Genomic DNA, 24,829 nt, shown 5'->3' on the forward strand with positions numbered 1-24,829 from the left:
ATGCCTGGAAAAATCTTAGAGGCCCTGCTTTAGTGGACAGTTTGCTCCAGAAAACCCCAAGGAGGGGACCCAAACCTGAGATCATTTCAGGGTTTTTTGGCTCTTAGGAGTCTACGGTGAGGAAATAATATGTCACATCTAAGCCATTTGCTTACCGGGGAGCTGGATCTCAAATTTCTGCGCGGACAGTTTGGAAACACTCATACAAGGAATAGGGCTCAACAGCATGCACTCGTCTAAACCACTTTATTAAATGAAAATGACACTTTTTCCACAGAACTCCACGGGTGACAAATGATGAAGACACCGAGCTAATGATTTAGTAGTTTCAAAATGTTACTGTTTAACACACTATCCCTTCTACTTTAAGCCATCTCCTCCAAATTATCTAATTATATAACCCCCTATATAACCAACTGCAACTGCAGGTCTGCCTTTCTTAAACTATTGGAAATCATCTGGCTCAAGGTTCATTTGAGCCAATCGTTGTTGAGCTTCTTGATTATGGCACATGACGGAATATGGAGATGGCGAGCAGGTTCTTATTCTTTCTTTTCCTCGTTACCTTCCTCTTCGCTAGGTAAGGCAGACCTCAAAACCCTCAAATTTTCCTCCTGCAACAAAAAGGGACACTTATGTAATAGCGTATGCCCTTAATAATGTCTGAATATTGGGATGCTTAATCCACTTGCAACTATTTTTGTTTAGAGTGGGAGGTGGATGAGCAAATGACACATTTTTAGTTTTAAGATTCTGTCTATTCCCCATCCTTAATCCTTGAATTTTAGGCCAACTTGCACAAAATCCTTGTACCACCAGTACTTACAGCCTACTGTACTGGACAAGGAATTACCAACGATCGATATGGTAGAATTTAATACAGATATCTCTTTGTGCCTGTCAGTGAAGAGGAAGAGAAAAAGGAAGGCAAATGGGCCCCCTAGGACACAACCGTGGATGACCCCTCCTCTACCCCCCCGCCCCCACCGACTTGTTTGTGAGCTTTTTCTGAGGGAGCCCCATAGGCCTTATGACCTTCAGGGTACCGTCTTCCTCTGCAGGCCACTTCTGGCCTACATCTTTCTCTGGGTGGCTGGGTCTTCAATTTCAAATTCTTGAAAATTTAGACCAAAATTCTTGTATTTCACCATCACCTAAAAGTGTCCTCTTTATCAAAAAGGACAAAAGTCAGGTTGGACAGAGCCCCATAACTTTATCCAGCTACAATCACTGGGAACATTTTACAAACCTGCTCCCTATGGCTACTCTCACAGGCCATTATTTCCTTGGCCTCACCAGAGCACAGCAACACCTGGTTGGAATTGAGTGGTTGCTGGGTCCTGCCAGCCAAGTGGGAGGAGCAAAACACTCATTTTTTTCCCCAGTAGAGAGTGGAACTGTGCCAGACTTGCAAATAAATACATTTTTTCTGTTTGACTGCCCTACTGTAAAGTAAATCTGTATTATTTTCTTCTTGCCTTTAAGTATGTTATTGGCTATGTGCAAGTAACTCTAAGCCAAACCGGCTTAAGGTAAGACAGCGAGGGTCAAGGGATAGGTAGGCTTCCTGCTCTTCCCACTGCTGGAGGTTTTCTGGCTTGACTCTGAAGGGGAACAAAGAACCAGGGCTTCAGGGAGTCCTTTGCTCCTGCTTTCACCCCAACTTGTTTGGAGCTAGGATCCTTGTACCAGGATCTCTTTTTCTCTCCTCGAGCCAATCCTGAACTCATCCATTTGTATCTAAGGGACTCCCATATAGAGTGGGGAATTGGACGCTTCTACTCCAAGGCCCAAAATACCAGAAAAAAAGAACTTAATGACTAACATTTCCATGCTCACTATATTGTTAAATGGTAACTTATTACAATGTCAAAATTATAAAAGCCATCAACTTGTAAAAGCCACCCCCTAGTCTACTAAAATGTCCAAGCAGAATGGCTTCAACACAAAGATATATTTCATGTCAGCATCCTTTATCAGTTAATCGGATTTTCACATTGAACTGCAAGATGGGATCAATTAATCAACCAGTGGTATTCACTGAGCACTTACTATGTGCAGAGCACTCTGTGAAGTGCTTGGGAGAGTACAGTACAATAGATTTGACTGACAAGATCCCAGCCCCCAAGGAGCTTAGAGACTAGTGGGGGGATGAAGAATAATGAGGTCCTGGTATAAGTCAGTTTGCCATCAGTGAAGCAATGCTTGTCCCAAGTTAGCTTTGCTGAATGGGCTAAATAAGGAACATAAATAACAAGCTAACCACGCAGCTGATGAAGGGTGAGCTGCAATAGGGAGCAGAGGGCCACGGAGGCTGCAGGTAATGAGAACGGAAGCAAGTTTAAAAAGATAGAGTAAATCACAACCTCAAATAGTGTGGCATGGCTGTGGACTGCTGGGAAACTGTGGCAACCTGGAATAGGATGGCTCTTTTACATCAAAACCATCAGAAAGCTCAAGATAGCAGGAGACAGAATCAACAAAAACACCGGCACTGAAAATAGCAAACTCACCTGCACAGCCAAGAACAATTTTCATGTGTGCAGTTATGGAAGGGACTATCTCCTATAGAGCAGACATCTCCACACATGGATAAAAATCTCAGTATCGATAGCATCATCCTTGCACCCTAAGGACAACTACATATCCCTTTCGATACAGAGAGGATTTCATTCTCAGGTCAGTTGCCCGAGGCTCCCCTTAAAATCAACAGAAGTTGAACACATGCATGTTCGTGACGGATGACTGCTGTTTTGGTACCGGATTTGGAGAAACAGTTCTTGTGAAAATCCATCCCTGGTAAATGTGCTGGGTATTTTCTTTGTCAAGCTGAATCAGACTTCGAAAAACACACTTCAGATTTTGTCTTGAACCTCACTAATATTAGTGGCAAAAAGTTTCTATCAATTTCTATCAATGTTTACTTCCTTAATATACTTACAACAAATCGCATTCTCAATGAAGAAGGAATATCCTTAATACTTGTCTGGGTGGAAAACTCAATTTTGGGTGCGAGGTCCTTAAAAGAAATAAAAGAAGTAAGTGAATAGGCTGAGAAACTTTCTTCTCTACCCCCTGCATCTCATGCTGAAGCACTAAAACCACTAAAAATCCTTGGGAATAAGATGGTTCTTTACCATCTATTTTCCACTAAAATAAAAAAATACGTTCTCAGAACGTGCCCTGTATATCGTCATCTACATATCCGATAAATGTTTTACATTTATAGTAACAAGAAATGAAGACCGGGGATGTGGCATCTCCTTCCCCAAAGATTCTTAAGAAAAGAAGAGCCCCAGAGAGAAGAATATGGGGAGCTGCTGAGCAGCTCAGGTGACTCGAGTGGGTACAAACCATCCAGTCCAACCTCAGAACCAGCCAGCAATCATCCAGAACAGCTCTGGCAACTGTTACAGGGCAGGCTCCCCCTGTTCACTGGGAGTTTTTCTGCCTCTGCATGGGCTCTTCAGCTGGGCTGCCCTGGAGTCAGGATGGGAGTTGGGGGGGAGCTTATGGGGCCCCTGCCAGTCCGGGTCAAAGAAGCCCTGGTCTGGACCTGAAGCCCAGTGGATCCAAGGGAAACCCCAAAAACCCCAAAGGCCTAGAAAGAAACCGGTTCAGCCCCATGGGTAGCAGGGAGAACCCACCCCCAGCTCCAGCTGAGAGCTTTTCCTTTGCCATAGCCAGTGTCTGGAGAACGTCTAGCCAGAGAAGTGAGTGGAACAGAGCCCAGCTGTGGCCAAACCAAAGCACGATGACTAGAAACATGGAACCACCTTCTTGGCAGCTCCACTTCCAGTCAGCCCCCATCTGACTACAAGAAGCAGGATGAGCTACCTATGGCCGAAAGCAGAACCTTAGAGTCACCTTGGGTGCTAAAATGGGTCCCAAAATTCATAACTGTCTCACCTGAGGGATACATGATCACTTCATCCATAGGGACAGTCAAACCATCCTGAGGAGTTGGTGGGGGGGGGGGGGGGCGGCCGCGAACGACTGTGGAAATTCCGCTCCTGGCCTTCAAGTTTCAAAGTGAAGCAGAGCCGCAGGCAAATTTTAATTCTTATCCTTGCCCTGCCAAGTCAGCTTCATGATAGGAAGATGAGATAAAGCAGGCACTCTCCAGCTACTGGGGACTTCCTCTCAATGAGGTAGTTTTTGATTTTGGCGAACAGATTTTTTTTTTTAACACAGATGTTGTTTCAAGGATGAGAGCAATATTGGCTGGGCTGAGTGCAAAGGGTATTTGCCAAACCAATAATCTAATAAAAATTAACTTGACCCGGACTTTTGATTTTCTGACTTCTGCAATGGTTTGCAGAATGGATTCTAAGGTACGGAACCATGCAGCCGATTAAGAATCTCTAAGACAGAGTTGAACAGATGTCCTATTAAAGATGTTCAAACATTGGCATGAAAGATGCAAGAGAAGATAGTGACAAATACGCATACAATTATAGTTTTAGCAAGTGGCTAATTCAGTCAATAAATGGACTGATGAATCCAATGTTCAGAGAAAAATCTCAATTGATATTTTATAAAGTAGGCCAGCAAGAGAGCACCCAAAATAGGCAAATCATTAAACCCAATCAACAGATGGCTTTAAGACTTGAATTTGATTAAGGAAAACTGAATTGTGAGTTCAATGATCAGAATCCTTTGCCGTTTGACGAGCAAACTGATAGAATTTTCAAATCGCAACTGTAGCTCTACTTTAAACCAGGACCCTTTAAAAAATAAACAACTCTTTCATTAACTGGGTCAAAACCCAAATTCCGTGGCTGCCTAACAACTATACTTTATTGATAAAACTGGAACCATCAGATGTGAGCTCCCCAAAGTACCCTCCTCACCCCCTTCAACTCCCTCCTACCCTATCATCTACTCTCTCATCCTTCCCAGCTGTTGCTTTGGAAACAGTCTCCTGCCTGTGCTTAAAATCTAGCGCATCTACCTGTGCCTCTGATTCCATCCCCAATCACCTTCTAGGAACACTCCAACTCTTCTTCCCTCCCTACCCACCATCTTCGGCCACCTCCTCCAGGAAGCCTTCCCTGACTAACCTCTCCCATGTCTCCATCCTATTCTCCCCCCTTTCTGCATCACCTACACATTTAAGTCCATACCCTCAAAATACTTTGATGCTCACCCCACCGCACTTATGCACGTACCCTTTATACTCTGTTGCTCCCCCAACCTGTAATTTCTTTTAATGTCTGTCTCCCCCACGAGATTGTCAGCTCCTTGAGGGCAGGGATTGTGTCTACTTACGCTGTTGTGCCCTCCCAAGCACTAAGTATGGTGCTCTGTACCCAGTACACGCTTAATAAATTCCACTGAATGATTGGGAGCACACAATAAGATTAGATGTGAGTGTCCCACTCAACAATAGTGTGTAAACCAGATGAGGGCACAGCAGTTAACTGTGCTGTTGAAGAGGACACACAGACACATTCTATTCCACGGCCACAGACTGCAACCTCACCCAACCATCTCATGATGCATGTTGTTGGTCATCGGGGGACTGACAAGAAAATGTGGATCATGACCCAACAGAACCGATCAACATTATGGGAATAACTCAAGCTCACGTCCTACCGAAGGTGGCAGACCCCAAATGAAAACACCACCGGGTTCTGCAGGCAGAACTCAAAACACGAATGACCACCTTTAACTTTTTCACACAGTGCTGTCAGTCTCCCACTGACCTCTTCAACCACACAAGTACGTCCTTGGGTGAATGTCACCATGTGATACACTGCCTGGTGAATTAAGAAGAAAAAAAAAAAAGACTAAACTCTGCCAAGGTAAATACATGGAAAACAATTTCCACGTGGAAAATTAAACAATTGTTAGAGTGAATTAGCTCAAACAATCAGATGGGTTCACAATATTTGGACTTCATTTTAATATTCAATGGAAAGATAAAAAAACTAAGGAAACAGTAAAAAATAGCAAATAGGGGGTCATGTAATGAGAAACGTTAGCAGAATTCATTCTAATAATGTGACATTAAATGAGCCAAGAGAATCTGGGCTGATGTGAGTGCAAGCTGTTCTTAGAAACTGGAATCATGGTCTGGGTTCCATAATTCAGACTAAAAAAATGTTCATCATGACTACTACCGCCTAAAATACTTTCAAATTTTTGTCAACTACCTAGTTTATCTGTTTTACTTTACATAGCTTGATACCATCAATACGGATGCTGAATTTATCTTCATTAGCTATTCAACTACGGAGATTACCTACTTGGAGTCTCTGTGCTGGAAAAAAATTAAGCTATTTCCAAGGATTTACATCAAAAAAAAATTCAGAAGTTTTGGATAGTGTAGGTTGTCATATGGATCCGCATCCAAATCTACAACCACACTCCAGAAAATGTACACCTTGCAAAGACCAATATAAATCCAGATCTAAATCTTTTCAAGCAGCCAAGTGACATGACAGCGTGGATGCTGGCACTAAAAATGGAAATATCATAATCATCAATGGCATTTTACTGAACACTCACTTGTCGTGGGCAGTGTACTGAAGTAAGCCTTTGGGAGAGTACAATATAACAGAGTTAGTAGACATGGTCACTGCCCATAATGTGCTTACAGTCTAAAGCAAAATCCCAATATATTGGAATTCTTCTGTCCAGTGTGTAACAAATGCCAGAGTAGCTAGCTGGATTCAATTTATGACTGGGATGGGGTAAAAACCAAAGTGAGAGAGACTGTTTCCCAGTTTAAGGCTGTTCTAACAACCGATGTAGATGACTCAGACCCAGGTGATGTGGGAGGGAAGGGAAGAGGGGCCTTGCCTATATGAACCAAATTGCCTGTTCAGACAGTTCCAATTTAGCCTAATTTGTTACCCTTCCTACTCTCTTGTAAACAAAGTTCTTTTGCCTAAAGTTTCTCACATGTAGTCTCGATCCCCAAGATCTTTTTTCTTTCTGGCAGGCTGAAGGGAATCACAGTGATCTGTGTTCAAAACACTATATGGCATCACAAGAGCAGGCATTAGTTCCATCAACAGAAATTACAAGTAAATACATGCAAAGAGGCAACAGAGGGGCCATCATACAACTACCTAGAAAAACGTACATGTTTTCTTTCTCTCCTTCCCAGACCCCAGCTTTGCTCTGTGCAGATATTACGTGGTGCTTTTGTGCAGAACACATCCAAGAGCAAGTATCTGGTGTCCAGAGGCACCGATATCTTGCCACTCGAAGGGTGGTTTCAATTCCCCTTCACTATCTGTCACTGCAGCTAAACATCATGTGGCCAAGGAGCTCAGTAGGCCCTGCTGGGCATACAGTGCTGGCCACCCTTGCCATCTGTTCCCCGTTTTAAGCAGACACAATAGGTGTTCAATTAATTAATCAATCAATGGTATTTATTGAGCACTTAGTGCTGAATACTGTACTAAGCGCTTGGGAGAGTAATATATAGGATGGCGTGAACAAAGCTTGCTCTCTCCTGCCTGGCTTCCAAAAGACTTTCCTGAGCCTTACAGCCCAGAAGGGAAAGTTGGGTTCAAGTTTAGCACAACTAATGAAGCACCCTCTAACACCAAAGCAGACCCTGACTGAAAACTGGTTTAGTTATCATGATTAGGAAAGATACTGCCTCTCAAAATAATGATCAGAAGTATAAAGGAAGTAAATACAGATAAGAAAACCTCAATGAGTCTTGATTCTGGGTTTGGTCCAGATAATAGCCAAACAGGCACTGATCTGAAAAACCGAGGCACAGTCTTGAAACTCTCCAATCAGCATAGCCTTGAGGCTTTCTCTTTTCAAGGCACCTGTCTGTCACTGTGATGCTTAATTCTTTCCATGCTTTCTTTCTTATACATTTTAGGATTGCTCAAGCTCAAGGGCAAAGATCAATCAATCAATGGTATTTATTGAGGGCTTACTGTGTGAAGAAAAAAGTACAATATAATAGAGTTGGTAGGTGCAACCCCTACCCATATTCAAATATCCTTTGACTACCCTTCAGTAAAAAACTGGGATTTGGAAAATGACCCAGGTTGATTCGTGGTTCTCCTCTACAAACTCAAACAATTGAATTCACGGTTTAGCACCTGAAATAGCTAATACTCATTCAGTCAACTGTATTCATTGAGCTTCACTGAGAAAAATTACTACAGAAGAATAACAACATGATTCCTGAATAAAAAGAAATAATCCCTGCCTTAGTGAACCTTACAGTCTAATGAGAGAGATGGAAGTCAAGACAGATTTCAAAACAAGTAAACAAACATATATCAAAAGGGATAGAAGGATAAAGATGTACAAAGAAAATATAAGAATATGAACAATGGAAATATATAAACATATATGAGAAGCAGTGTGGCCTAGTTGAAAGAGTGCAGGCCTGAAAGTCAGAGGACTTGGGTTCTGATCCCAGCTCTGCCCCACTTACCTGCTGTGTGACCTTGGGCAAATCACTTACCTTCTCTGTGCCTCAGTTCCTTCATCTGTGAAATGGGGACGCAATACCTGTCTCAGACTGTGAGCCTCATGTGGGACGTGATTATCTTTGTATCTACCCCAGCGCTTCATACGGTACTTGGCACATAGCAAGCACTTAACAAGTACCACACTTATTATTATTGTTATTATCATCATTAACAATAAATATAAGTTACTGAGACTAACACAAGTGCTAAAAAGTGATTGGAAATACCCATCAGGTTGGATTACACTGAGAAGGGTTCAGGGAGGAGGTGGGTTATAGGTAGAACTTAAAAGGAAAGGAGGAATTTGGCTTGGCAAAGAAGAGTGGAAAGAGCATTCCCCAGGCAAGGTAATGACATGTGTGAAGGCACCAGGTGACTTAATCAGGTTTCCTTTGCTCTCTTCCTTAAAGAGAAAGTGAGGGCATTAATTGAGATCTTGTGATCTGTCCTGGATCCAGCAGCGAGACAGTAGTTAAGGAGAGGTTCAAACGATGGGGTTCTGAGTTTTACTTTCATGGGAGGAAACATAACGTAGCACAGATCACTCACCTGGAACCCATGAAGTTTCCTCATGACCACCTCTCGTTCAACCTTGTCATTGCTAGATGGCAGTCTGGACTCAGGAAAGAGAAATTCTCTCGTATTTTCTTCATAGTAGGCCAAAATTTCTCCTTCTAGAAAGAAATGAGGAAAAAACTGGACGTCCTGAAGGAGTCTTGAAAATGTCACAGACATTTTAGTACCTGAAGAGAAGCTCTTTAACATCTGGCATTCAAAGTAGAGTTCAAAAACAGACCTCCTACTGAGTAATATTCTTCAGGGTACAAGTGGTCTAAGGATCGGAAGGAATCATCCCCATTTTCCAAGACCTTCAACCTGTTTTACAGGTCCCGCCTTAGCTTCTCTGGGTCTAAGTCTTCCCACCAAATTCATCATAACAAGGATCTGCAGTGTGCATTTAGCAACCAGTAAAAGAAATCCTTCCAGTTAGAGAAGAGAAAAAGAAAAAAAATCTAAGAAGGCTGTTTGCAGGGGCGCTACCTCCATACACCTCCAATGTCGGGGAAGGCAGTACTCCTATGGGATTGGCACTGTGGAGAGAAACCATTATTGCTGAATTGTACTTTCCAAGCGCTTAGTACAGTGTCCTGCACACAGTAAGCACTCAATAAATACAACCGAATGAATGAATTAATTAGCCTCACTCCCACAGCTTTGATGGCAAGGAAGGCAGCTATAGCTGAGATGTCCTGCCTTTTGAACCAGTTGGGAACCAGAAGGTGAATGATTCACTTTTTGCTCCTTGGCAGTAGCCTCTGTCCCCAGAACTCAGTGGGGTTGGCTCCAGCATCAGATCACGGGATAAACGCCCGAAGGGTGGATGTCCAACCTCAGAAATGGCTGCAGAAGTTCTGCAAACCCTGCCGAGCCAGTTTTCAGAGCAGTCGGTGGGGGCTGTGGTGGAAGACGTAGGAAGAAGCAGCAAGAGAAAAAAAACTGGGGTATCCTTCCCCTTTTCCACTCTTCCTTCTCTTTTCCCTTTCTGTTCTCCTCCCCCCCAACCCTGTTTTCCTCTGCTTCCCTCTCTTTACATCTTCATCTGTTCCCTTCACTCTCTACCCTGCACAGGAAAGCCAAATATCAATCCAGTTGCTGAGTACTTCTAGCTCGTTCTCCCCTTTGCACAGAAATTAGCCCATGCAAAAAGGACAATGCAGGAAGGAGGTAGAGGAAACTTTTCTCTCCTCCACACTTGAGGAATGAGCATCTCCCTGCCCAGCACTGAAGAGAGAATGTGACTGACCAGGAACTACCTACGGCAGGAGAGGATGGGATGGATCAAAAATGAGAGGCAGCATGGCCTAATGAATAGAGCACAGGCCCAGAAGTCACAGTCTGAAACTTTTTCCCCCTTCATATTTGACAGACCACCACTTTCCCCACCTTCAAAACTCTCCTAAAATCCCATCTCCTCCAAGAGGCCTTCCCTGACTAAGCCCTTTATTTCCCCTATTGGCCCTCCCTTCAGTGTGGACTATGAACTTGGATGTGTACCCCTCAAGCACTTTGATATTCACCCCCCACCAGCATTTATATTATATACCCATAAAAATCATACCGAGTCCAGAAAAAATTAAAAAAAGAGACTGCAGAAGAGGAAATTTTATACAATATCAATGCAGACCAAGTGCATGAGAATTTGATGGGGGTGTTTTAAACTCAGTCAGAATGTGGCAATGATTCTTTAATCATTTTCCCTAACCAAGTAAGCTTAAAACTGCCCATGGGTTAATATCATAAGCCATTTCACTGACCTCAAGAGTGGGATTACTCTGCCACCATGTGCCCACTTGCGTTTTTCTACCTTTGCTAACTTGGAAAGAAAAGCTGAATGCAGCCATCCTGCTTAAATCTCTGCTGAACACAACCCTATATCAGTAATCTAAGGGTGTTAAGTGGCAACTGGTTACAACCAGCAATGGAGCAAACAAATACGTAAAAACAGAAGGGAATCCAAAATTCTACCCTTCAGCCAAGCATTGCTATCATTTGAATTAATGAAGAGTTTGACCAAACACTCCAGCCGGCCGATTCACAGATGGGGTTATCATTTTTGCCACCCCAAAGGCTCTAAATTGATTGTCTCCGCTTGGTTTCTTAATGATAGAATGCTTGGTAATTATAAAGTTGTAATACATTATGAAAATAAACATTTAAGTAGTTAGATTAAATTATTTTTACGTTATGAACTTACTTTGAATAATCTCGGATATTGTCATGGAGATTTATGACAATAATTCCAATTCCGACTCGATCAGTTGATTGATAGTACTTACTGAGTGCTTATTCTGTGCCAAGCGCTACACTAGATGCTTGGGAGAGACTCAATCAATTGATGGCATTTATTGAGCACTTACTGGGTGCAGAGCACTATACTAAACACTCGGGAGAGTACAATACAAAAGAATTAGGAGATATGTGCCCTGCCCAGCAGGAGCTTACAGTCTAGAGGGACAATACAGAGAACAATGTAATAACATCGGTAGACATGTTCCCTGCCCTCAGTCTTGAGGGGGAAGACAAACATTAAAATAAATTACTGATGGGGAACGGGAGAGTATAGAGATATGTCCTTAATTGCCGTGGGGCTGGGAAAGGGGTGATTATCAAGATCTTAAGGGGTACAGATCCAAGTGTGCAGACAAGCACTATAGAAGGGATGGCGAATAGGAGAAATCAGGGCCTAGGGAAGGAAGGACTCTTGAAGGAAAATGGTGATCTTCCAAATATGAGAGAGGAGTGAGTAGGATGGAGTAAAAGCCATTGCATTTGGCAAGAAGGAGGTGATTGGTCACCTGAGATAAAGAAGGCAGCTTCTGGGGCATAAAGGGAGAGGAAATCCAAACGCAATGGGGTTGAGGAGAAAATTGGAGGAAAGCAAGTAGAGTCAGGGGGTGTAAACAACTCACTCAAGGAGTTTGGAGACGAACGGTTGGAGGGAAATGGGGCGATAAATGAGGGAGCCGTGAGTCAAGGGAGGGGTTTTTTTACGATAGGGAGACACTGACATGTTTGAAAGCAATGGGGAAGGAGCTGCTGGAGAGTGAGGGCTTGAGATGGCAAGCAGGGAGAGAAGAAGAGAGGGGGCAAGTGTTTTAATATGGTGCGAGAAATGGGGTTGATTTTGAGAGGAAGCGGGAGACCTCCTCTTGAGATACTGCTGAGAAGGATGGGAAAGTCGAGGAGCGGTCAGGAGGGAAGGATTGCTGAGGTGCAGGGCAGATTTTAGAGAGATCACACCTAATGACTTCAATTTTATTAATGAAGTAGTTGGCAAAGTCATTAGGGCCAGGAGATGGGAGGGGCAGAGGGGACAATGGGTATGAGTGGGGACTTAAAAGTCTGAAGCAATTGGAGAGGGCAGTGGGCATGGGAGTCAATAAGGATAGTGATGTACCATTACCCGGTGGAGGAGAGAACAGTGCATTGCATATAGTAAGCGCTTAATAAATGCCATCATTATTATTATTATTATGAACTTGAAGTGGACAAGGTCAGCCTGGTGTCTGGATTTACGCCAGCAATGGTCTGCAGCTCAAGCACAAGAGCAGAGGAAGCGGACTGTGGAGGTGATCCGGGGCAGGGGGTTTGTGGGTCAACTGAAAGAATTGCCAAGGATTTTCATCTATCTTCTGCTTTGATTGTAAATATTTTTTAATTAATTAAAGGTGTAAAAAAAATCTGCATTATAATTGGTAGCTGGGTGCTGCTTATTTTCAGTGCAATCTCAACATTCAGGTACAGAAAGCTGGGCATATTCTTATGCATCCATTTGCGCAAACCAAGCGCAGCCATCTTATCTTTCAGGGAGAACTGTTCACAGAAATGCCACCTTCAAAAGTTGCCACTTTAGGCCAGGCCTCTAGGGCCCATAGATAAATCGGCCCCTGGGCCAATCTCAAATGAGATTTTAATCACTGAATCTGGCAGCAGAACAAGTCAACAAAAGCAAACACTAAAAATATCAAACAAAAACAAATCAATCAGTTGGAAATAATATCTTTAAGACAAGTATATTACTTCTTCAAGTTATCACCATTCACTACTACAAAAACCTAACTATGGTAAGTATTAGTGCAAATTTGACGGTGGGGAGGAGGAGGGGGAAATAGGGGGAGGGAGGGAGGGAGAGAGAGAGAGAGAGAGAGAGAGAGAGAGAGAGAGAGAGGAGGAGGAGGAGACAGAGACTGACAGGGAAATTACCTATGTTTTAAAATACCTATTCAAATTTACATCCCTTTAAATCCTAAATTAATTCCTTTTATAAAAGTATTTAACATTTACCTGGATGCATGAGTTGAATTAACTCAAACCTGGTGGTGTAGCCTGAAAAACGGGAAAAAAAAACCAGTATTGTAAATATTGTACGCTCTTCCCTCTAGACTGTAGGGCAGGAATCGTGTCTACCAACTCTATTTCATTTGATTTTCCCAAGTGCTTAGTAGGGTGCTTTGCACACAGGAAGCGCTCAATAAATACTACTGATTGACTGACTGATATATACAGCTGTCCTTCGTATTTGAAGACGACATCACTTGTGTGTAGGTGACTGAAAAGGCCACAGCTAAAATACTGCATTAGAAGTAAACTGTAACAGTTAAATTCAGACGTGGCATGATAATGTACCTGGATTTTTGACCCACTGGAATTTCAATAGCAATAATAATGATACGGTACATTAAGTCTCCTTTAGACTGTAAGCTCTTCCTTCAAACTGTAAGCTCCTCCTTCAGGCTGTAACCTTCTTGTCATATTGTACTCTCCCAAGCAATTACTACAGTGCTCTACACACAGTAAGTGCTCAATAAATACGATTGATTAATTCAATATACTGTGGAGAGGGTCCAGTCTGAATCAATAAAGTATTTTTGTTTAGGGGCAGTTATACTACAGTACCTTGGGAATGTCTCCTTTTGTTTCCATACGCCTTTGTGAATGGCAAGTCAGTGAGGCCTAAATGAACGGGGTTTTATTCTGTTTTATGACAGACTACTTTTCCTCCTAAAATCTCAAGGTTCACATGTTGTTCTTTAACCCACAGTGAGCATTACATATAGGTGAATTCCACTTAATGTGCACTGCATTTCAAGATGACTACAAGAGCTCTTAAGTGTGCCCTGAAATTTTCAAGGATACACTAGGTTGGATTTAATTATGCACATCCAGAGACCCTTGCGTGCTAAAGAACTTGATGACGTCTATGGTGACATCCAAGATGGGATCTTCCAGTTCTAGACTGGCCTAGTGGAAAGTGCATGGGCTTGGGGGTCAGGTGACCTGTGATCTAATCCCAGTACTGTCATTTGCCTGCTGTGTGACCCTGGACACGTCACTTAACTTCTCTGCGCTTCAGTTTCCTCACCTGTAAAATGGGGTTTAAATACCCATTCTTTCATCCTTAGACTGTGAACCCCATGTGGAACAGAGACTGTGGGATAGTACCTGCATTATCTCATATCTCCCCCACGCTTGGCATATAATAAACCTTTAACACATACCACAAATATTGTAACACTCTTGCCTGTCACACCGTGGGCAAACAAGTTAAAGGATGGGATGCATGCTCTGTTACTTAATTACATAAAATGGATACACGATTTAGCATTTGAAATATGTATCCTGAAATCTATATTAGAATGAAACTCCTTGAGGGCAGGGACCGTGCCTTTTACCCTTCCTGTTTTTTTACCAAGACTTAGTACAGTGCTCTGCCCACAGTAGGAGCTCCCTAAATAAATACCAGTACTCATAAGCACCAACTCCAGGGGGACAAAGGAGAGCATATCCCGAGAAGCTTGACACCGTAGACACAAAGCCAATTGCTTCACCCCCATAGCATTTTGGATAGGGCAGGCAGCCATACAATCCATCCCTTGCCATCTTGGAGAAGCAGTGTGGCCTACTGGAAGCCCGGGAGTCAGAAGGACCTGGGTTCTAATCCCAGCTCTGCCACTTGTCTGCTGGGTGATCTCGGGCAAGTCACTTCACTTCTCTGGGCCTCAGCTACCTCATCTGTAAGATGGGGATTAAGACTGCGAGCTCCATGTGGGGCATGGGCTGTTTCAACCTGATTAGCTTATAACTACCCCAGAGCTTAGTACAGTGCCTGGCACTCAGTAAGTGCTTAACAAATACCATTTAAAAAAAAGAAAAAGGCTGGAGGTGGAGCCAGGATGGCAGTCCCACCTCTTGCCGCCAATCGGGCGTTCGTAATCCCGGCCCTGGGGATTCCTGTTGTCCTCAATGGGGCTGGGCCCGATGCCATCCTGACCACGGCCCCCGTGAAGAAGAGCAGCCTCACATCCCAGTGTTGATGAGCATACTACTAGTAGTAGTAGTAGTAATAACAATAATAATAATTGTGGTATTTGTTAAACACTTACTACGTGCCAGGCACTGTACTAAGCGCTGTGGTGGATTCAAGCAAATCGGGTTGGACACAGTCCCTGGCCCTCATTTTACAGATGAGGTAACTGAGGCCCAGAGAAGTAAAGTGACTTGCCCAAGGTCACACAGCAGACAAATGGCGGAGCGGGGAGTAGAACCCACAACCTTCCAACTCCAAGGACCACGTTCTACTCGCTACGTTTCCATTTGATGCAATGCACTGTCCAAACGCTTGGGAAAGAACACCACAAAAAGGGACATATTTCTTACCCACAAGCTTTTTTTTTTCTTTTTTCTTTTTTTTTTTTAATACTGACACTGACTATCAGGGAGAATGCAAGAGGGGGTGGAGGGAAGCTGTTTCCCCTCCAGAAAGCAAAGTTTGCATCTCTCAGGTGAGAAGGGAACAGACTACTATTTCTTAATATACAAGAGAAGAAACTCTCCCATTAAAGGCTTATTAAAAGCCATTTTACACGAGCACTTTGGTGCAGCTCTGTAAATGCTAAGCAATGACAGGAGAATGTATTGATGATACTTAAGTTGCTCGACTAGACTTCCAACATGTAAACAGATCAATAACACTTGGCCATTGCATCAGATTTCATTGGGAAAAGCGGGACCTACCTTTTGAACTACCATTAGGAACTGTGAATAAATTCCATGTTTTCATTTGAAATAATGCAAAGGAAAATATGAGTCTGGAGAGACAGCTAGGCTAGTGCACATTATTCCACACTTGTAATTTTACAGATGGTAAGAGAGAAAAGCATTAGGAAAAATCACTGAAAGGTGCAGACAGTGTGTTTCTTGAGGTTTCTGGCCATCACCCAGGATTTTTCATTGCTGACATGGAAGACAGGATGAAAACCTTGTGACCCTAAATTAAATCTCCTGGAATTGATCAGTCCTCCCAGGCCCACCCAGTTTGGACCTAATCGGCAAAGCAGTACACTTTCCGTGGAAGAGTCAATCCCCTTGGAATGGTTTCTTGGGACAAATGAGGCTTTCTGGCTAAAGTCGACTTCTTTTTTATTTGTTTCCATTTGTCTCTCACCCTTTTTAAGATGCTGGTAAGGGTTCTGTCAGCCAGGCTCTTCAAAAATCACTTTCAAAATATATATTTGTATGAGGCCTACTCTGAACTTGGAGAATGGAAAATAATAACTTTAAGAAACATCTTTATTCCTGTATTTTAAAGTTTTATTCAGGAAAGGGTTTTAAAGATGGAAGTCAGATTTTATGCCCACTTCTTTGGAGATAAGTGGAGGACAATGAAGTATCATTATTTAGAAAGCAGTTATGCGTGTATGCATAAACTCTATTCATTTTTCCACACTCTTGGTGTTACCTATTGTATCCACATTTTTCCTCCTGCTTCCACTGGATAGATACAGTTTAAGTCTGCCTGTCACCCCAATTAGATTTGAATTGCAGAGTTTATAAAATAGGTGCTCAGCAAAAAAATTCACTGAAATGAATGAACCGTGGCACAATTTTACAGCACTGAATTTACAGTCGCTTTTTTTAAGTACCTACATTGGAGGAGCTCCAAAATAGCAGCAGGGTCGGAGGCATTTCTAAACACCTATGGAAAGCAAAAGAAATGACACAAAGAACACTTTAATAATAATACCCACTGAAATAGTGGACTGCATTTTGTGGACAGTGGATTGTACCATACTGAATTGACAATAGAGGGCCGATTTAATCTTATAAATGTTCAAAAAAGTACACTGTTATAGACTGTGGTGGATAACTGTGCATTCTCTACCAGGGCTAAGTACAGTGCTCTGCACACAGTAAGCATTTAATAAATACCATTACTGCTATTTCTCTTCCAAACTGAAACCTGATCCTTCGGCCTTTACCTCATGGGTGGTGCTTCATTTTGTAGCCCTACTCTGAAACTTCTCCTGACTCTCTTACATCACTCCTTAGCTATGGCACCAAGTATTCACTCATTCAATCATATTTATTGAGCGCTTACTGTGTGCAGAGCACTGTACTAAGCGCTTGGGAAGTACAAGATGGCAACATATAGAGACGGTCCCTACCCAACCAACGGGCTCACAGTCTAGAAGGGGGAGACAGACAAGACAAAACATGTGGACAGGTGTCAAGTCAACAGAACAAATAGAATTAAAGCTAGATGCACATCATTTCCCCTATTCGCCCTCTCTTCTGTACTGTCTATGCACTAGAATAAGTGCATAGTTCTTTGTACTTACGTACTTTGACATTCACCCCATCCCCAGGACGTATGTGCCTATCCTTATACTCTGCCATTTCCCTTATTTGTAATTCATTTTAATGTCCGTCTCCCCCTCTGGACTATAAGTTCCTTATGGGCAGAGATTGTGTCTACCAATTCTATTGCACTGTACTCTCCCAAGATCTTAGACTAGTGCTCTGCATTCAGTAAGCACTCGATAAATGTCACTGATCAATAGATACAAGATAATGAGACGCAGTACTGGTCTGGTGGAAAGAGTGTGGGCCTGGGCGTTTGACGACCTGGGTTCTAATCCCAGCTCTGCCTCCCTTTCCTGTAAAGTACGGACAAAATATGTGTTCTCCCTCCCTCTTAGACCACGAGCCCCATGTAGACCGGAATTATGCCAGCTCGGATTATCTTGAATCTAACCCGGTGTTTAGAACAGTACATAGCAAATAAGCACTTAATAAATACCATTATTATAATTACTATCCTAATTATTATTATTATTATTCTACCTGGTTATTTGAAGGGTGTAGGGTTTCTCTAACAGGTATTTCAGTAATAGAAATAAATCTACTAAAGAACAAATTTAAGGCAACTGTAACCTATTCCAATATTCAAAACTACAATTTAAGGGAAAAATGAAGTTTACCTTTTCAAAATGCATGGTGTGCTTAACCTCGATGGGCAGGATAGGCGGAAAGCACTCAGTTGCCCTGTATTGGTTCAGGTTGCAAACGCTAAGGTAAACATTCTTCTCCGGCAAGAATTCTCCCTGGCAAGTGATCTAAAACAGAAAGAAATCATTGGGGAAACTGAAACTGTTACTAGCCTAAAACGCTAAGGATTTTTTTCCACATCTCACTGAGAAGGGCTATCAAATTTTCTGAGAAGCAACCCTGAGACAGGAACAGTGTTGGGGGAAGAGGAGTGGGGTGGGTGGGGGGGGAGAGGTGGAGGAAGACAGAGGAGGAGAGAGGGAGTGGCACAGAGTGGGAAAGGGAGGGAATGAGGAGAGTAAAGGAGACAGAGGGAGGCCAAGACACCACACTCGAGTAGGGTGTGCTGGCAAAGACAACCACGCAAGCTTCCCTCCCTGCCACACACAAGTTCCCCTACTTGCTTTGCCCTCCCCTAGTCCTCAATTCAGCCGCCCCTGGCCCCAACACCTAAAGATCCTAAAGATTGTCTAAGCAGCGTGGCCCGGTGGGAAAAGCCCGGGCTTGGGAGTCAGAGGTCATGGGTTCTAATCCCAACTCCGCCACACGTCTGCTGTGTGACCTTGGGAAAGTCACTTCACTTCTCTGGGCCTCAGTTCCCTTGTCTGTAAAACGGGGATTAAGACTGTGAGTCCCACATGGGACAGCCTGATCATCTCGTATCTACCCCAGCGCTTAGAACAGTGCTTGGCACATAGTAAGCGCTTACCAAATGCCATTATTAGTATTATTATTATTGAGTGAGAGGAAGCTACCCTCAAAATGAATGACACATCTGGAAAACGAGGGTGAGGACTGTGAGCCCCATGTGGGACGACGTGATTCTACCCCAGCGCTTAGAACGGTGCTTGGCACCTAATAATCAATCAATCATATTTATTGAGTGCTTACTGTGTGCAGAGCACTGTATTAAGTGCTTGGGAAGTACAAGTTGGCAACATATAGAGACAGTCCCTACCCAACAGTGGGCTCACAGTCTAAAAGGGGGAGACAGAGAACAAGACCAAACATACTAACAAAATAAAATAGATATGTACAAGTAAAATAAATAGAGTAATAAATATGTACAAACATATACGCATATATACAGGTGCTGTGGAGAAGGGAAGGAGGCAAGATGGGGGGATGGAGAGGAGGACGAGGGGGAGAGGAAGGAAGGGGCTCAGTCTGGGAAGGCCTCCTAAGAATAATGGCATTTATTAAGCGCTTACTATGTGCAAAGCACTGTTTTAAGCGCTGGGGAGGTTGCAAGGTGATCAGGTTGTCCCACGGGGGGGGCTCACAGTCTTCATCCCCATTTTACAGATGAGGGAACTGAGGCCCAGAGAAGTGAAGTGACTTGCCCAAAGTCACACAGCTGACAATTGGCAGAGCTGGGATTAGAACCCATGACCTCTGACTCCAAAGCCGGGGCTCTTTCCACTGAGCCACGCTGTTTCTCAACAATAATAATAATAATAATAATAATAATAAACGCCTAACAGATCCCAACCATCCCGATCACCGCCGAATAATACGGAGAATTAAGGGAAGCACTGTGGCCTGATGGCTAGAGCCCGGGGACCTGGGTTCTAATGGCGCCTCCGGCCACTCGTCTGCTGCGTGACCTTGGGCAAGTCAAGGGTCTGGGCCTCAGTTCCCTCATCTGTAAAATGAGGATTAAAACTGTGAGCCCCACGTGGGACAACCTGATCATCTTGTATTCCCCCCCCGCGCTTAGAACAGTGCTTTGCACATAGTAAGTGCTTAACAAATGCCATCATTATTATTATTATTATTATCCCGATCACCGCCGAATAATACGGAGAATTAAGGGAAGCACTGTGGCCTGATGGCTAGAGCCCGGGGACCTGGGTTCTAATGGCGCCTCCGGCCACTCGTCTGCTGCGTGACCGTGGCCAAGTCTGGGGTCTGGGCCTCAGTTCCCTCATCTGGGCCAGTAAGTAATTTTAAAAATTATCATGCATAGTGCTAGCTGTACTTCTAAAGAGTTTCCCAGCATGAGTCTGTACCTTTTTCCAAGTGCCCAAACACCTGTATATATGTTTGTACATATTTATTACTCTATTTATTTTATTTGTACATATTTATTCTATTTATTTTATTTTGTTAGTATGTTTGGTTTTGTTCTCTGTCTCCCCCTTTTAGACTGTGAGCCCACTGTAGGGTAGGGACTGTCTCTATATGTTGCCAATTTGTACTTCCCAAGCGCTTAGTACAGTGCTCTGCACATAGTAAGCGCTCAATAAATACGATCGATGATGGGCCCCCCGACGTGGGACAGAGACCCCGCTGATCTTGCGTGCCCCCCAGCGCGGTCAGGGCGGTGGTTGCCACCTAGTGAGCGCTTAACAAATACGATGGGGGGGGGGGGTGGGGGGGAAGAATCCCCGCCTCCCTCGCCCCCGCGGAGTCACGCGGCTCGGTCCGCCCCGAAGGCCGGCCGGCGGAAGCGGAAGCGATCCGGGCCCCGCTCCCAGCCCCACTTTCCGCAGCCGGGGGCGGCCATGCCGAGCCCCGGGAGGGCCCGCGACAGTGGCGCGGGGGCGGCGGGGTCGGGGAGCCCCGCGCACGTGCCCAGCCCGCTTGGCGGCCGGGGCCCCGGGCCTGCGGAGGGCAGCCCCGTGCACCGGCGGGCCCCCCCGCCCCCGCCCGAGGAGGAGGAGGAGGAGCAGCGCCTGAAGCTCAACCCTTCCTTCCTGGCCATCGCCCTCCGGTCCCTGCTGGCCATCGACCTGTGGCTGAGCAAGCGGCTGGGGGTGTGCGCCGGCGAGCACTCGGCCTGGGGCAGCGCCAGGCCTCTGATGAAGCTGCTGGAGATCTCGGGCCACGGCATCCCCTGGTTGGCGGGCACCGTCTACTGCCTCGCCCGGAGCGACAGCTGGGCCGGCCGGGAGGTGCTGCTCAACTTGCTCTTCGCCCTGCTGTTGGACCTTCTCCTGGTGGCGCTCCTCAAGGCCCTGGTCCGGAGGCGGCGGCCGGCCCACAATCGCATGGACATGTTCGTCACCCTGTCGGTCGACAAGTACTCCTTCCCTTCGGGCCACGCCACCCGGGCGGTCCTCATCTGTCGGTTCACCCTGCACCACCTGGTGCTGGCCATCCCGCTGCGGGTGTTGGTGGTGCTGTGGGCCTTCGGCCTGGGCCTCTCCAGAGTCATGCTGGGCAGGCACAATGTCACCGACGTGGCCTTCGGCTTCTTCTTCGGCTACGTCCAGTACAGTATAGTGGACTACTGCTGGCTGTCTCCCCTCAACGCCCCGCTCCTGTTTGCCCTGTGGAGTCACTAGTGGCATGTGTCGAGCAGATGGGAGGTCGAGGGGAACGGGTATCTAGGGCTCGCTCTCAACCGGCGAGGTTCCAACACGAACCGAACGGTACCGCAGGGGGTCGGAAGGGACAGGTTCGTTGTTTTGGATAGGCCCCGTCTGCCGAGGGACGGCAGAGAAATCAGATATTTCTCCCTTTGATTGCTTCCCATTTGCACCGGTTCTGCAGATCAACCTATCTGATGCAGATGGTATTTAAAAAAAAAAAAAATCCTACCTGGAAATGTCATCGCCTTCCTGTAACGAGCCACACGCTAGCTCCGGGGACCGATTTTTGAGCACTAAGAATCCTAGGTGGTCACCTGGGTTGTTTTCCAAAATTAGGGTGCCAGTGTAATGTATTGGGTTTCTCTGGTTTTCTTCGAACCCTTGCCATTTCCTGCCGCTCTGAGGGAGAAATGGCCCATTACCACCCCCAGAAGACCTCTAGATAGAAATATAAATTGCTCTTTCATTCCTCTTCAATCCTTTCCGTTAATAAGTACATCGGCGAAGCTCATTTGGGGGAAAGAAAAGTAAATTAGGCGGCCACCCAAGGCCCCTTGGTCCCCTCTAAAAGGGGAATGAGAACTTTAGAAGATCGATCATGTATTCCATGGAAATACCACCACAGGAGAGTTCCACTGTGTCTATTGTTTCTACTGGGAAAATAAAATGTTTGTGGAGAAGGGGAGAAGGGAACCTTTCGTGGAATCACGGCTAACTACTGTGTTCTTTCTTGAATGCAGGAAGTTCTCAAATGCTCTAATTAAAAAATATTCCTATAACACGTTTGGTGATTGTAGGAGTTAAATTCAAACTGTTTTGCCTAGGTGCCCATACGCAACTGGTGTTGGAGTAGAAAATGCTAGGAATAACTCCTACATTTCTATGCATTAATTGCGATTTAAAGCTGTTCATTCAGTGTGCCTCCTGAAACGACATTATTAAAGATTACATATTTCTAGGTAGATGACCGGGTCCCTTGAAGCCAGGAAACACCAAAAAAGGTGCTTTAAAATGCTCCATCAGCGCTAAAGGGGAATCCTCAGGTAAACCAGGACTCTGTAATGTTCTAGATAATCAGTAGTATTTATTGAGCACTTACTGTGTGCAAAGCACTGTGCTAAGTACTTGGGAGAGTACCACACTCTACAAATTCTCTATCTATGTGGAAATAGAATTTGCTCTGAGGTAGGCTACTGTCATTTTTAGCTCGATGGAAAGTGAATTTCCTGAGGGTGGGGAGTATGTGTAATGGGGGAATGAAGTAAAATACAATAAAATTTCCATTTCCACTCCTCACATTGACTACCTCTGCAGTTTCACAGTCATCGCAATGAACAGTTCTCAGTCCATGAAGTTGTAAATGGTTTGGTTCCTTCGGAGGTCTCATTTCTTTCCATGATGATGGTTAAACAGTAAGACCTCCTGCTGACAGCCCCCCAAGTTTGAATTCTAGAGGTTTAAAGGCAGAGTGCTTATAGCTTTGCATTCACATACCAAGTTTGACAGAGTCCAACTTCTTAGATATACAAATTTCTGGCTGATTTTGAGCTTTCACAAATGGATAGACAACACTAGAGAATGGGTGGTCAGACAGACAGGTCAGAGAAGCAGCGTGGCTCAGTGGAAAGAGCACAGGCTTGGGAGTCAGAGGTCATGGGTTCTAATCCCAACTCCGTCACTTGTCTGCTGTGTGATTTTGGGCAAGTCACTTAACTTCTCTGGGCCTCAGCTCATCTGTAAAATGAGGATTAAGACTGTGAGCCCCATGTGGAGCAACCTGATGACCTTGTACCCCTCCCAGTGTTTAGAACAGTGCTTGGCACTTAGCGCTTAAATGTCATTATTATTATTATTATTATGTGGTGGAGCCGGATTTAGAACTCATGACCTCTGACTCCCAAGCCCAGGCTCTTTCCACTGAGCCACGCTGCTTCTCTTCTCTTCGTACATGCCTATAAGGTATGAACCCAGTAAGGAATGACTTTTAAAAATGAAAGAATATAATCTGGCATTGAACCTAGGAGAGGTTAGTCACATTTGATGGGGAAGAGGATCGATGTACAGTATCTTTCACCTAATAAGTGTATTTTTTTAGTATTGTCAGACCATAGGGTTGATACATAGGGTTAATACATGCTAGCACATTATTATTTAAAAATGCACTCAGACAAAAAAGGGAAGAGAATTGAAAACTAAAGCAGCAAAGAGTGACTACAGCCAAGCAATGGGGAAGATGTACCTATTCCTTAATATCAGGAGGCCAAGAGCCGTAATGGAAAAACCAGACAACTTAAGCTGAGGTGATTTTTTTTTTAAAGGGGGTGGGGGCAGGCTTGTTCAGTAAACACCTAAGCTAGCTACTAATATTTGAAAGAAAACTTGTATTTAATGAAAAGAGATCACACTTTATATGGACTCTAGCCAAGGTTACCTTAAGTGGAGTAGTTTAAGAGCAGGGAATGAAACAACTGAGAAGGGGAGGAGGCCAGGATGTGGGATAATGGGGCAGAGGTTGGAGAAAAGGTTTCAGACAGGGAGAGAGAAGTTAATAATAATAATGGAATTTATTAAGCGCTTACTACGTGGAAAGCACTGTTAAATGATGACCAGAACCAAAACCTGAGAGACATCATGTGGTCCAACGGAAAGGGTCCAGGCCTGGAGTCAGAAGTTCTGGGTTCCAATCCTGACTCTGTCCCTTGCCTGCTGGGTGACCTTAGGCAAGTCACTTCACTTTTCTGGGCCTCAGTTTCCTCATCAGTAAAATGGGGATTCAATACCTGCTCTCCCTCGTACTTGGAATATGTGCCCTAACTGGGACGTGATTAGCTTGTACAGCCTAGCGCTTAGTACAGGTCCTGACACGTAGTAAGTGCTTAACAAGTACCATTTAAGAAAAAAACCAAATTTAGTTGGTGAGGGAAGTGAAAGAAGTGGTAGGGCAGGGGCATCGCCTGTGGAAGAAAGCGATAAATTGGTTGTCCTTACCGCCTTAATCTCTAACTCCACCGATAATTTCAGCGGCATCGTTCCTTCAGGCAAGAGTTGGGGTGAAGTTTAACGAAAAGTAGGGAGCGGGGGGGTTTGCCCTCAGCTCAACCTGGGATGACTCCTCAGCTCCTCCCTCTCCGACGGACTGATCTCTTACGCGACTGGGCCCCCCCTCCC

At 44.5% G+C, this 24,829-nt stretch overlaps 2 protein-coding genes across 3 annotated transcripts; one reads left to right on the top strand and one right to left on the bottom strand.

Moving 5' to 3' along the window:
- Window positions 1-229: 229 nt before the first annotated feature.
- Window positions 230-24,829, bottom strand: SPATA6L (spermatogenesis associated 6 like). 2 transcript variants are annotated; one of them, XM_038770029.1, is made up of 7 exons: window positions 24,650-24,829; window positions 18,278-18,412; window positions 16,944-16,992; window positions 13,302-13,343; window positions 9,006-9,130; window positions 2,942-3,019; window positions 230-614 (listed from the first exon to the last, which is right to left on the bottom strand). In XM_038770029.1, exons 1-7 carry the CDS (start codon window positions 24,686-24,688, stop codon window positions 543-545), a joined length of 540 nt encoding a protein of 179 aa, XP_038625957.1. In that variant the 5' UTR covers window positions 24,689-24,829; the 3' UTR covers window positions 230-542. The 2 variants fall into 2 exon arrangements, with proteins under 2 accessions (XP_038625957.1, XP_038625958.1); XM_038770030.1 differs by lacking the exon at window positions 2,942-3,019.
- Window positions 20,849-22,957, top strand: PLPP6 (phospholipid phosphatase 6). Its single transcript, XM_038770027.1, has one exon. It carries the CDS (start codon window positions 20,852-20,854, stop codon window positions 21,632-21,634), a length of 783 nt encoding a protein of 260 aa, XP_038625955.1. The 5' UTR covers window positions 20,849-20,851; the 3' UTR covers window positions 21,635-22,957.

Source organism: Tachyglossus aculeatus, chromosome X4 (assembly GCF_015852505.1).
Source record: "Tachyglossus aculeatus isolate mTacAcu1 chromosome X4, mTacAcu1.pri, whole genome shotgun sequence".
Lineage (NCBI taxonomy): Eukaryota > Metazoa > Chordata > Mammalia > Monotremata > Tachyglossidae > Tachyglossus > Tachyglossus aculeatus.

What these genes read in the sequence shown, in the direction of transcription:
- PLPP6 (XM_038770027.1), top strand. Translation starts at nt 20,852, where the DNA reads ATGCCGAGCCCCGGGAGGGCCCGCGACAGTGGCGCGGGGGCGGCGGGG.
- SPATA6L (XM_038770029.1), bottom strand. Translation starts at nt 24,688, where the DNA reads ATGCCGCTGAAATTATCGGTGGAGTTAGAGATTAAGGCG. An exon ending in TGGAGTTAGAGATTAAGGCG is followed by an intron (nt 18,413 to 24,649) that starts GTAAGGACAACC and finishes TTTCTGTTTTAG; the next exon opens with ATCACTTGCCAGGGAGAATT. An exon ending in GGAAACTTCATGGGTTCCAG is followed by an intron (nt 3,020 to 9,005) that starts GTGAGTGATCTG and finishes ATTTCTTTTAAG; the next exon opens with GACCTCGCACCCAAAATTGA.